The 14008-nt window shown below is 39.9% G+C and overlaps 1 protein-coding gene across 7 annotated transcripts in view; it reads right to left on the reverse strand.

The window, feature by feature from the left end:
* The window catches only part of LOC135198469 (axin-1-like), a 225726-nt gene that overhangs the window by 64220 nt on the left and 147498 nt on the right, over positions 1–14008 (reverse strand). For all 7 annotated transcript variants that reach the window (XR_010310807.1, XM_064226092.1, XM_064226084.1 and 4 more), the window contains one exon: positions 3843–3996. Coding sequence is in view for 6 of the 7 variants with exons in the window: in XM_064226092.1 (XP_064082162.1) it covers positions 3843–3996 (154 nt within the window). In the remaining variant the exon portion in view is untranslated. The remainder of the gene's footprint in view (positions 1–3842; positions 3997–14008) is intronic.

A 14008-nucleotide genomic window follows, 5' to 3' on the forward strand; every position in this document is an offset into this window, starting at 1 on the left:
TCCTCCCCAAGAGGGTTGGCACCACTTAAGGCATAAAATGTGTAAAACTATCAGCCAAAATAAATTAGGAAAGGAGCCAGTTTGATGACTGTAGTAATTTGATAGGCATAAAACATTTAAGTGATTGGGAAATCTCATAAAAGAGGCTTGAAATACTCAAACACTTCATACTGAAAGTCGTTTTTCACTTAATTGCCAAGTGGCTCAAGCATTTCATAGCCACCTTAACCCATAAAATTAAATTCAGCAAAGTATCAGCCTGAACTTTCTCTCAAAATTTTGTTACATTTGATACTAACAGCAAAAAATGGACTATGATAAGAGATACTAAGGAAAGTGGCAAGGAGAAAAAAAAATAAAAGTATCTAAATATTCCAAATAAATTTCAGAGCCATGTGATATATTGTAAGCAAAAAATATGAACTTGAGAAAACTGAGAAAAAAGGATAATGAAGCTAAAAGAGGAAGAATTTTTTTAATTCAAAACAACACAAAAAACACAAAATAATGTTCAACAACAGTTTAAAAAGTAGCAGCATTATCAACTGTACTACCAACTTTCAAAATAGAACTACGTATTATGGTAAACATTAAGCGGTCTACTTCGACAGGTGCACACAGATCCCAGTGCAAAAAATTAGCAGAATATCTCCTAACTAGCTAAAAATCTCCCTTTTCAAAAAACAATCTCGTGGCTACTTCCCACAGCCCATTTGACTGGACAACTTTAATACACTGCTTTCACCTTTCCAAGGATGTAATTATTATAGATGATATTAACCCTTTAACGCCGATTGGACGTATTAAACGTCGATGGTAATTGTCTGTTGGGTGCCGAACCGACGTACAAAACGTTGACAAATTTTTTTTTTTTTTCAAATTCACGGAAAAATAGTTATAGGCCTACTAGGCAAAAACTTGTGAATCACGCACCTTCAGGGATGCTGGGAGTTCACGGATCAAGCTGTTGTTTTGTTTAAAATCGTTACCCAGGCGCGCAAGTACGAATTTCTTTCTTCTCGCTCTAAAAAGCATCAGCGACAAATCTCAGAAATTATTTCGTCACTTTGACATAATTTTTGCACCATTTTATATCAGCCATTACAGAGTTTTACATATGAAAATGTGCAAAATTTCATGTACAACACAACAATAAACAACTCATGGTTGTAGCTTTTATCAGTTTTGGAATATTTTCATATAAATAACGATAAGTGCCAAAATTTCAACCTTCGGTCAACTTTGACTACCGAAATGGTCGAAAAACACAATTGTAAGCTAAAACTCTTATATTCTAGTAATATTCAATCATTTGCCTTCATTTTACAACAAATTGGAAGTCTCTAGCACAATATTTCAATTTATGGAGAATTTACGAATAAAACATTTTCCTTACGTCAGCGCAGTAACTCTTCTGAAAAAATCAGAAATTTTTTCATCCAATTGTCATAATGTTTGCAGTTCTCATATTAGCCGTTACATAAAGTTTTATATATGGAAGTCTGCGCAATTTCATGTAGAATACAACTAAAAACAACCCATGGTTGTAGCTTTTATCAGTTTTGAAATATTTCCATATAAATAATGATAAGTGCCAAAATTTCAACCTTCGGTCAACTTCGACTCGACCGAAATGGTCGAAAAACGCAACTGTAAGCTAAAGCTCTTACATCCTAGTAATACTCAATTATTTATCTTCATTTTGCAACAAATTGGAAATCTCTAACACAATATTTCGATTTATGGTGAATTTTAGAAAAAAACTTTTTCCTACGTCCGCGCAGTAACTGCAGAAAAAATCATAACTTTTTTGTCCAATTGTCATAATGTTTGCACAGTTTTAGCCGTTACATAAAGTTTTATATATGAAAATGTGCACAATTTCATTTAAAATACAACAACAAACAATCCATGGTTGTAGCTTTTATCAGTTTTGAAATATTTTCATATAAATAACGATAAGTGCCAAAATTTCAACCTTCTGTCAAATTTGACTCGACCGAGATGGTCAAAAAAAGCAATTGTAAGCTAAAACTATTACATTCTAGTAATATTCAATCATTTACCTTTATTTTGCAACAAATTGGAAGTCTCTAGCTCAATATTTTGATTTATGGTGAGTTTTTTAAAACTGCTTTTTTTTACGTCCGCACAGTAACTCTTCCGAAAAGATCATAAATTTTTTCGTCCGATTGTCATAATGTTTGCACCATTTTAAATTAGCCGTTACATAAAGTCTTATATATGAAAATGTGCACAATTTCATTTAAAATACAACAAAAAACAACCCATGGTTGTAGCTTTTATCAGTTTTTAAATATTTTCATATAAATAACGATAAAAAGAAAAAATTCTACCTTCGGTCAACTTTAACTCGACCGAAATGGTCGAAAACTGCAATTGTAAGCTACAACACTTACAGTCTAGTAATATTCAATCAATTACCTTCATTTTGCAACAAACGGGAAATCTCTAGCACAATATTTCGATTTATGGTGAATTTTTTAAAACGGCTTTTTTTTACGTCCACGCGTTATGAATTCATAAATCATATTGTGATAATATTTTCTCTGTATTGCTTTGATTGTTTTACAATTTTTTATATACCAAAATCATCACAATTTAGTGTCCAATACAACGAAAAAATAATTAACTCATTAGCTTTAACCGTTTTGCTCACAGCGCGATTTGTATACAATTATATATGAAATTTATTTTTGCACTGTCATATATTCCAATATTTATATATGATGGTTGCATACTAAACTTCAGGCAATGACAAAAAAAGGAGCCAAAAATGAACTCTTAATCTTGAAAATTAAGCGTGCCATGATATTTTGAAAAAAACTTTTTTCCGCTTTGGCGTTCACTCGCGAACGCCGCCAGCATACGGGAGACACTTTCGGAAATACCAGCTCGGCGTTTAAGGGTTAACATACTTAAATGTTAAAGTGGGCTAACTGTTAATCTAAAAGTAGCAGCCAATGAGGACGAAAATAAGAAATACAACAAACAAAACAAACTACAGGCAGTCCCCTGTTATCGGCGTGGGTTCCGTTCTGACAGCTTGATAAGAGAAAATTGCCAATAACCTAAAATCTGCCATTTTCGGCCCCAAGATTTTAGTGCCAATAACCGGTTAATTCTGCATCTGTTAGGTATGTACTGATGCCAATACCTGATTATTGGCGTTGATAACTGGAAATCGGCACATTTCGGCTCTGAAAATCAGTGCTGCTAGACAAGCCCCATAAAACCGGATCGCCGATAAACGGTGACTGCCAGTAATAAAAATTACTCAAAGTAAATGGAGAATATTGTTCAAGATAAGTCTAAGGCAGGCTCATGCACAAAAACAATGCCACAGAAATGCAAAAGAAAAAAATACAAAAAAACCACAAAAAACTATTTCACAAATAAGTTTGTTACTTTTTCTTTTACAGAATATTAAAAACAACAAATATGCTAATTATTCTTTTAAAACCAAATGCATCTTGTATTTAGAAAATATTCTAAGCACTAAAAAAAAGATGTTAAGCTTCTTGAGAAGGCATCAATGTGTTTGGCATAGTATTTGTAAAAATTAGATCACCATAAAGCTGTAAATTTTTTTTGAAATGCAAACTTCAATTAAGAAAAATCATGTACAGATAGCAATTAAATCAAACAAAGGACCAGTAGATAAACTGCAATTCCATATCTAATTTGCCTATATACAACTGAAGATTTATGACTGCTGCTTTATGATTCCTAAAACACTCAAAAGTACATCAACTAGTCTATAGTATTTTGCATGCTCAAAAAAAGGCTGGGTAGAAAGGGGGTCAATCATATGAACGTACCTTTCTGTAGATGATGCTGAAGGGGTGAGGGAGGGACCCGAATCTGATACCACAGACACTCCAGAGTCGGTTAGATCAGCAGGAGCTCTTCGGGAACTGCTTCGCCTACTGCTCTGTTGACGCCGACCAGAACTTCCACCATCACTACTTGTACCTTTCAAAAGAAATGGAATTATTCTGACCACTATCATCTTTTAAGTTCTCTTCCCCTCCAAAACATGGGGGTGTGAGCTTCAAAAAGAATCCATCTTTCTATCAAAAAAGTTTCTAAAACTCTTGTCAAGCCATCTGCTTTAACCTTTACTAAGGAAATGAATACCCTTCAGACTGAATTGTTCTTTCCTTTCAAAATTTTGGAATAATCACCTGGTTCTGTTCCTATTAACTCTTATAATTATTTAATTTTTTTTGTCTATGCTCAACAATGTACTTGGGATGCCCATTCCACCAAATTCTACACTAAAAGAAAATTTAGTCATATTTCACAAATCAAATCACATGAATGACAGACCATATAAAAGTGCATCACTTTGTACATGGAAAATTCACATAGAAAATTCACCTATAATTGAAACTCACCCATATAAACCAATATCAAGATAACTGCAATTACTAAGTATGAATACAGGAGTGTCAAAGTTTATATTGAATGCTTGTCAGGAGAGAAATACTGATGTATAATATTATACATCAATATTGCTCTCATTTAATTTTCTTACATAAAACTGAAACAGAGGCTTACATCCTCTTACCTAATCAGGCACATCCAGATTACATAGTACATGTAAGATTATTCAAATAAAATAATGCTTAGATAGTCCTACATTATTAAATCAAAGTGAAAATATACTGACATATAACTAAAAATATAAAAACCCTCTGCTGTGATACCTTTGCAATAAATTAACAAACTTGATAAAGATTACAGAGAGGACAAATACAATAATATACCAATACCACTGAATGGAATAAAGTTGAAACCGAGTAAAAATGACATCCTGAAATTACAGGAATCTCCAGTAAGATGACATTACAGAAACAAACTAGTACTTGCAGTAACCCAGGGGTGACAAGCATGCAACAGATCAGAAGGCAAAGGCACTAAACATGGGCAGATCAGATCAGAGTGAAGCAAAATAAGGAAGCAAATGTGTGAATGAAAAGAATTACAAATGTTAATTAATTTGTATTTTCCTAACTAAAGGAATTTTCGCATAAGTTTGGCGTGGTCTCTAAAAAAAATGCTAATAAATGCTTACTTCATAAGCCCCAAGTATTAAGCTAATGTTTAAACCTTAATGGACTGATTGATCCTTCTTGAGTGTAGTAATAACAGGTTTGGGGTGGTGGATGGATTGATCCTGTAGATAAACAATATTAAGCGCCAATGATCTGGAAAGAACTGGGCGAGAAAGAGGTGCCAATACTTCTATAGCCAATAAATTCACTAATGGCAACTTTTACACTAGCTAAAACCATTAATCTCAGGACTTCAGTTCTGCTTGTTACTTCAAGGGGGAATGTATTACGTCTGTCTCACGTGACGTAATTTTGTAAATTTACTCGTAAATATACCAAGGGGTTCCTGTTGGTTTTTGTTCATTTCTTTTACAATATTACAATAGTATGTTGGTTGTAAAGGTAATTTTACATAGAAAAGTGCAAAGAAATATTAGAGAAAACATGTAAAAGTAAAAAAGTTACTGAATCTTTGTTCCCAGTAAATTTACATAAATATTTTTCAACAAATATGCTAATAATTTGTTACTGATTTTATTTCTTATCTGTTTTTATAATGTGTTAGCAGTAATTATAATTTTACAAAATAAAATAAAATTATTTATTAGAAAAAACATATATATAAGTTGGTAAAATTTACAAATGTCCTGGGAAAAAGGGGTCCCACAAGGTGTTGTAAATAGTCATTTTCAACTTCTCTTAGAAGGTTGGGAAAATTTTTTAGAATCTATTTTTTCATCATGTATATTTGCATATCTTCCTCTTTCCATTGATCTGTTTTTTTTCGTAAGTTGGTCAACGTCAAAGTTTATCCAGCCTGAGGAGCTGCATATCGGTACATTTACCTGTCCATTACCAGTTAAACAAAACTAGTTACTGTAATTTCCTTTAAAAGTTATCTTAATACATTACCCTTAAAAAAAGAAGAAATGAAGGGTTGGTAAAAATATAGGTGTGTGTGTGAAGATTACATATGTACAACGTATTTCTCTTCCTCCCTTCCAACCGACCCATCTACTTTTAGAAGTCATCTCAAACCACTTTTAAGAAATTATTTATTCTGTCTTTTTCTCTTTGTTCTGAAATTCCATTTCATGAACAAACAGTGCTTTTTATTTGGAATAATACAACTCTTAGTTATGTGTCTATGTTTTAGAACAATCTATCTACAGTTCTAGAAGGTAAAGGTAAAAATAGATCAATTATAAATTATTTACCATTAACTACAAAAGAGAGAGAGAGAGAGAGAGAGAGAGAGAGAGAGAGAATCGTTCGATCTAAACTTTTCAAGAAATTGTCATTTCATGTTGAATTTTGAATGTTTATAGGTTCTTTTTAATAAATTGTAATTTCATATCTAATTTTGAATTTTTATCATTCATTTTTATTGCAAATTAATTTATATGAAAATGATTACATAGAGAACGTGCCGGACAAAGAAACTGAGACAGGCGGAAGGCGCTCGTAGCCAAGTTTGTTATGGCTAACGGGAGTGAAGACACACATGATCCGCCAGTCCCCGAAACCTCATATGGTTCACAAAGCCTTCCTTCAGCAGAAGAAATCTTCATGGAGGATGAGATAGAGGAGTTTGAAGGTTTTTTGGCAGAGGATAGGTAGAGGAAATTCCATCCACAAGATTTTTTAAAGGAAGTGACTGTATCATACAGCACACTTGCGCACCCAATGGTGGCATTGTTTACGTGTAGGAGTTTTCTCCACACACACACACACACAAAGATATTTATGTTTGTCATAGTGGTAACTCTCTCCCTCTGTTTTGCTGGAGGTGTTAGAAGTGTATGTACATACATTTCTGAGAGAACAGTGAGATAAACACTCTCTCACTTTTACAGAGATGAAAGTATTTGTATATGTTTATTGATATTTTCAGTTAATAATAATAATAATAATAATAATAATAATAAGAATAATAATAATAATAATAATAATGAAAATAATAATAATAATAAGTTCTTAAGCTTAGAAAGATATTGCTGCATCAGCTGCATTCAACTTGTAAATAGTTTTCTCTATTTTTCTAATAATAGCTTTCTCTCTGCTATTACAACTTGCGAGTATTGTGCCGATATTACTCATCAGGAGGAGTCAATTTCAGGGATAATGGTTGCAAATTTATTTATTTGTTACAGTAAATGAACAAATAGGTCAAAATATAAGTTAATCTAATGGCCAACGTTTCCCTCTGTATCATCTGAGCATGATCACGGCAGTGGATCGGAGCAGACTGTTGGTGCTGTCAAGATCTACTCAATATATAGCGGCAGGTCAGCAGGGGGTCAACCGCTAGCTGCGTTTTCATTGGCCGGTGGCGCAATGCGCTCCCGCCATCGGTTGAAGGAAGTTTTCTTCGAGACGCTTCTCGTCGTTGAAGGTCGCGAAGTTGCAGCCTAGCAGACCGTCGAGGCCGGGGCAAGGCTTCCCTGGGCGTTGCGTCGCAACGGCTCGCGATGTCATTGGCTGCTGGGCTGCTAGTCTCATCTGGTATTCTTTGATCGGGGTTGTCGCTCGGTCTGGTATTACTTGTATTATTTATACACATAGGTCTCCTTAAGTTGGTGGGGAGAAAGAGCACTTCCTGCACCGTATTCAATGAGGGCTTCTCTTGCTGTATGAGGAGTGCCTCGAGGAGTCGTAAGCGTCGCTGGTCAGGAGCCCTCCCTATTATCTTTATATTCTTGATAATACCGTTGCGGGAGATAGCTTCCTGGTGTGCTGTCATGATATGGTTTTTAATCGCTCCTTCTTGTACGTGGCAGGAAATCCTTTTGGACAGTTTCATAGAAGTCATACCAACGTAAGAGCTGGGACATCCACGGACGGGGCATAAGAATTGGTAGACTACATTCGACTGTTTCAAGAGGTCTCTTGCTGGGGGGGTCAGGTTGTTCTCTTGAAACAGTCGAATGTAGTCTACCAATTCTTATGCCCCGTCCGTGGATGTCCCGGCTCTTACGTTGGTATGACTTCTATGAAACTGTCCAAAAGGATTTCCTGCCACATACAAGAAGGAGCGATTAAAAACCATATCATGACAGCACACCAGGAAGCTATCTCCCGCAACGGTATTATCAAGAATATAAAGATAATAGGGAGGGCTCCTGACCAGCGACGCTTACGACTCCTCGAGGCACTCCTCATACAGCAAGAGAAGCCCTCATTGAATACGACGCAGGAAGTGCTCTTTCTCCCCACCAACTTAAGGAGACCTATGTGTATAAATAATACAAGTAATACCAGACCGAGCGACAACCCGATCAAAGAATACCAGATGAGACTAGCAGCCCAGCAGCCAATGACATCGCGAGCCGTTGCAACGCAACGCCCAGGGGAGCCTTGCCCCGGCCTCGACGGTCTGCTAGGCTGCAACTTCGCGACCTTCAACGACGAGAAGCGTCTTGAAGAAAACTTCCTTCAACCTATGGCGGGAGCGCATTGCGCCACCGGCCAATGAAAACGCAGCTAGCGGTTGACCCCCTGCTGACCCGCCGCTATATATTGAGTAGATCTTGACAGCACCAATAGTCTGCTCCAATCCACTGCCGTGATCATGCTCGGATGATACCGAGGGAAACGTTGGCCATTAGATTAACTTATATTTCAACCTATTTGTTCATTTACTGTAACAAATAAATAAATTTGCAACCATTATCCCTGAAATTGACTCCTCCTGATGAGTAATATCGGCGCAATACTCGCAAGTTGTAATAGCAGAGAGAAAGCTATTATTAGAAAAATAGAGAAAACTATTTACAAGTTGAATGCAGCTGATGCAGCAATATCTTTCAATAAGACTTGTTTGAAAGAGGGTCTCTTTCCAAAATAATAATAATATGATATTGTTATGATACAATAAAGTTTCATACATACTTACCTGGCAGATATATACGATTAGGGCCCACCCAGCCTCCCCGCAAGGAGACAGGTGGATGAGAAAAAATATGATAGAAAACGGGAATGGTTCCTAGTCCTGCCGCCCAGGGCAGGCCGGTAGATCACCTGACCTACCTGTAGTGAGTGGCGCGAAATTTGAATTTCTGTCGGGGACGACGGAGTCTTAGCTATGTATATATCTGCCAGGTAAGTATGTATGAAACTTTATTGTATCATAACAATATCATTTTCATACAATCAACTTACCTGTCAGATATATACATAGCTGATTGGCACCCTTCGGTGGAGGGTAAGAGACAGCTACTTCTGGAATAGACAGGTAAACAACATATGTTGTAGGTATAAATAAAACCTTGGTTCCTACCTGATAGGTGGTAGACTTCGTGGGTGTTTGCCCCGTAGTCTGCATCACCTCAAGAAACTTTAGCGAGATATGTGATTTATGGCCAAGAATTCTTGTGGGTCTGCCGAAGGGGTCTTATCCACTTACTCGGCAGAGCCTGAAAGGACTTTGTCAATGGGTGCTGATCCACTTATATGACAACACACCTTATTAAGGAGCACACAACCAATCCCGACCACCTGATCCTAACCACCATGTTAGTATTAAAAATTGCTCCGAGTTATCCCCAAACTCTTCACAACAACCATAACTCAAACCAAATTGCACACGCACACAATAATTTTCAAAAAAAAATTTATGATACTCATCTAATAAAAGATATCACAAGAGTTCCTTACTGAACGAAAGTGACTGGCCGCCTGTGCGGCACCTGCACCTGTTCAGCAGAAAGTCTAGAACATATCTATTAGACTTATGTATTATTTAAGGATTGGTGTTAGCTCCTGTACCCAGGATTGTGCCCGCAGACACGAAAGGACCTAAAGAAAAACATTTTCCATAGGTCACACGAACGTCCTTCAAATAGTGAGAAGCAAACACTGAATTACATCTCCAATATGTCGCTTCCAAGATATTCTTTAGCGACATATTTCTCTGAAAAGAGAGAGACGTAGCCACTGCTCTCACTTCATGAGCTCTTACTCTCAGGAGTTTGAAAGAATCATCCGTGCAAGCCTTATGAGCGTCCGTAATGACGTTCCTGACAAAAAAGGCTAAAGCATTCTTAGACATAGGTCTTGATGGATCCTTCACCGAGCACCAGAGACCTTGTCTAGAACCTCCCAACTGTTTCTTTTTCTGCATGTAAAACTTTAAAGCCCTTACTGGGCAAAGAGACCTCTCCGATTCCCTGCCGACGAGACCCGATAAGCCTTTTACTTCGAAGTTTCTCGGCCAGGCATTCGAAGGATTTTCATTCTTCGCCAAGAATAATTCTTTGAATGAACAGATGGCTGAATCTAGATTGAAACCCACTTTATCACTAAGGGCGTGCAGCTCACTCAACTCTTTTTAGCCGTCGCCAGTGACAAAAGAAACAAACATTTTCTCGTTAGGTCACGAAACGAGGCCAAATGCAGAGGTTCAAATCTCGCTGAGGACAAGAACTTCAGTACCACGTCGAGATTCCAGTTAGGGGGAGAAGTAATCTTAGACTTCCTGGTCTCAAAAGATCTAATCAGATCATGTAGATCTCTATCATTTCCCAGATCTAGGCCTCTATTCCTAAAGACGGCCGAAAGCATACTCCTATAGCCCTTTATCGTGGCTACGGAGAGACGAGATTCCTCTCTCAAAAATAACAGAAAATCAGCGAGCGATTTCTGTTACAGAGGTACTGGAGGAGGACAACTTCTTCGACTTGCACCACCTTCTAAAAACTTCCCACTTCGATTGGTAAACTCGGATAGTGGAAGTTCTCCGGGCTCTAGCGATCGAGCTTGCTGCTTTGCGAGAAAAGCCTCTCGCTCTGACAAGTCTTTCGATAGTCGAAAGGCAGTCAGAGCGAGAGCGGGGAGGTTTTGATGAAACCTCTCGAAGTGTGGTTGTCTGAGAAGATCCTTCCTTTGTGGGAGGGATCTGGGGAAGTCTACCATCCACTCCAGCACCTCCGTGAACCACTCTTGAGCTGGCCAAAAGGGGGCTATCAGGGTCATTTTCGTCCCCTTTGATGTCACAAACTTCCTGAGCACTTGCCCCAGAATCTTGAATGGGGGAAATGCGTAAACGTCTACATGAGACCAATCTAGCAGGAAGGCGTCTACTGTTAGAGCTCTGGGGTCTTCTACTACTGAGCAAAAGACTTCCAGTCTTTTTGAGAGGAACGTGGCAAAGAGGTCGACATGAGGAGTCCCCCAAAGAGACCAGAGATTCCGACAAACTTCTGAGTGGAGGGTCCATTCGGTATGAAGGACCTGGTTCCTCCTGCTCAGCCTGTCTGCTCTCACGTCCCTTACTCCTTGAACAAACCTCGTCAAAAGAGAGATGTTCCTTTGAGATGTCCACAACAGCAGGTCTCTTGCGAGCTCGTATAGGGCATACGAGTGTGTACCTCCTTGCTTTCGAATGTATGCAAGGGCGGTTGTATTGTCCGCATTCACTTGGACTATCTTGTTCCTCACTAAAGGTTCGAAGCTCTTTAGGGCCAGGTGTACGGCAAACAGCTCTTTGCAGTTTATGTGCCAGGACACTTGAAGAGCATTCCAAGTGCCTGACACCTCTCTCTTTCCCAAGGTTGCTCCCCAACCAACCTTTTTCCGACGCGTCGGAAAACAATACAAGGTTTGGGTTCTGCGTTTCTAGGGAAGTACCCTTGTTTTCCTTCAGTGGGAGTAACCACCATTCTAAGTGGCGCTTCATCCACACTGGAATGGGAAAACTGTCCGAGAGAAGTCCTGTCTTCATGTTCCACGATCTTCTGAGGAAGAACTGAAGCGGACGGAGATGAAGTCTTCCTAGAGGAAAGAACTGTTCGAGCGAGGAAAGTGTCCCTAATAGGCTCAACCATTCCCTCGCCGAAGTACGTTCCTTCCCTAAGAAGAGAGAGACTTTCTCTAAGCCTCTCGTTAGTCTCTCTTGAGAAGGAAATACTCGAAAACCCCGAGAATCCATCCGAATCCCCAGATAGACCAAGTTCTGGCTGGGGATCAGTTGGGACTTCTCGAGGTTCACGAGCAATCCTGAGGTCTTTATCAGGTTTAGTGTCACAGCAAGGTCCTCCAAACACTGTTTCTCTGACTTTGCTCTGATGAGCCAGTCGTCTAGGTACAGAGATATACTGATTCCTTTCAGGTGAAGCCATCTCGCCACATTTTTCATAAGGCTCGTGAAGACCTGAGGAGCCGTAGAAAGGCCGAAACACAAGGCTCTGAATTGGAAGATCCTTCCCCCCGTCATGAAACGGAGGTACTTCTTCGATGAAGGATGGATCGGGACGTGAAAATAGGCATCCTGGAGATCCAGAGACACCATCCAATCCCCTTGGCAAAGAGCCGCAAGGACTGATGCAGAAGTCTCCATGGAGAACTTCTGTTTCTGAACAAACTTGTTCAGAGCGCTGACATCTAGAACTGGTCTCCAGCCCCCCGAGGCTTTCGCAACCAAGAAAAGACGATTGTAAAACCCTGGGGAGCTTTGATCCAGCACTAGCTCTATTGCTCTCTTGTCCCACATTTGATCCACCATTTGTTGAAGAGTATCTTTCAACACAGGGTCCTTGTAATTGGCGGACAATTCCCGCGGAGTTGACGTCAGGGGAGGATTGTCCAGGAAAGGAATGAGGTATCCTTTCTGTAGAACAGACATTGACCAAGCGTCTGTCTCTATGAGAGTCCAGGCTTCCGCAAATCCCCGGAGCCTGGCACCTACTGGTGTTTGGAGGAGCGTCACTTCACTTTCCCCTTTTAAAGGGACGGAAAGAAGCTCTACCTCTCTTCTCAGTCGCTTTCCTTTTAGCAGGAGCTCTAGAGGGAGAACCTCCTCGAAAGGGCTGAAGAGGCGTAGAAACACCTTTCTTGTCTCCCACCATCACTGGTCTCTTCTTCCTGGACGATTGAAGGAGAAGATCCTGTGTCGCTTTCTCCGTCAGAGAACGGGAAATGTCCCTCACCAACTGCGAAGGGAACAGAAAGTCAGACCTGGGAGCAAATAACAAAGCTGCCCTTTGCGAATGAGAAACTGCTTTTGTCAAAAAAGCGCTAAAAACAGATCTCTTCTTCAAGAGACCGGCTCCAAATAAGGAAGAGACTTCCCCTGAGCCGTCCTGTACCGCCTTGTCAATGCACGACAATATTGCAAGGAGTACGTCAGGATCGAGTCCTTCCGAGGCATGGGCCTTCTTGGACATCACCCCAAGGGACCAATCTAGGAAGTTGAAGACTTCCAAAATGTGAAAAAGTCCCTTGAGGAGATGATCCAACTCCGAAAGACCCCAAGTTATTTTAGCCGTATGAAGGCTATGTCTCCTGGATGCGTCTACCAGACTGGAAAAGTCAGCTTCAGCCGAAGCTGGGAGAGTGAGCCCCATATTCTCCCCAGTCTGGTACCAAATACCTCTCTTGCCCGTAAGTCTAGCGGGAGGCATGCAGAACACCGTTCTGACTAGCTCCTTTTTGGTTAGCATCCAGCTATCCAGCGACTGAAGAGCTCTCTTCAAAGAAATCGTCGGCCTCATCTTCAGAAAAGCCGACGACTTCGGCGTCTTGGAGCAAGAAAAAAGTGAGCGAGGAGAAGGAGGAGCGGCAGGGATCAAGGCATCTCCGTATTCCTGAAGAAGGAGAGCTGTCAAAACTTTATAGTTAGACAGCCCTTCTCTGCCGTGAGTCTCGTCTTCTGAGTCCTCTTCCAATATAGGATCAGAAGGAGAAATCAATTCTTCGTTCTGGGTCTTCCTGCCCAATACTCTCTCTGCGGGAGGACAAACTCCTAATAGGAGAGGGTCTAAAGAGCATGTACAGAGCTCCTCTGCAATAATTCAGACGTCTCGCGCCTGGTTAGCTCCTCGCGCTTGGCTGACGCCTCGCGCTTGGCTGGCGCCTCGCGCCTGGCTGGCGCCTCGCGCCTGGCTGACTCCTCGCGCTTGGCTGGCGCCTCGCGCCTGACTGATGCCTCG

The sequence above is a fragment of the Macrobrachium nipponense genome, chromosome 23 (assembly GCF_015104395.2).
Source record: "Macrobrachium nipponense isolate FS-2020 chromosome 23, ASM1510439v2, whole genome shotgun sequence".
In the NCBI taxonomy this organism is placed as follows: domain Eukaryota; kingdom Metazoa; phylum Arthropoda; class Malacostraca; order Decapoda; family Palaemonidae; genus Macrobrachium; species Macrobrachium nipponense.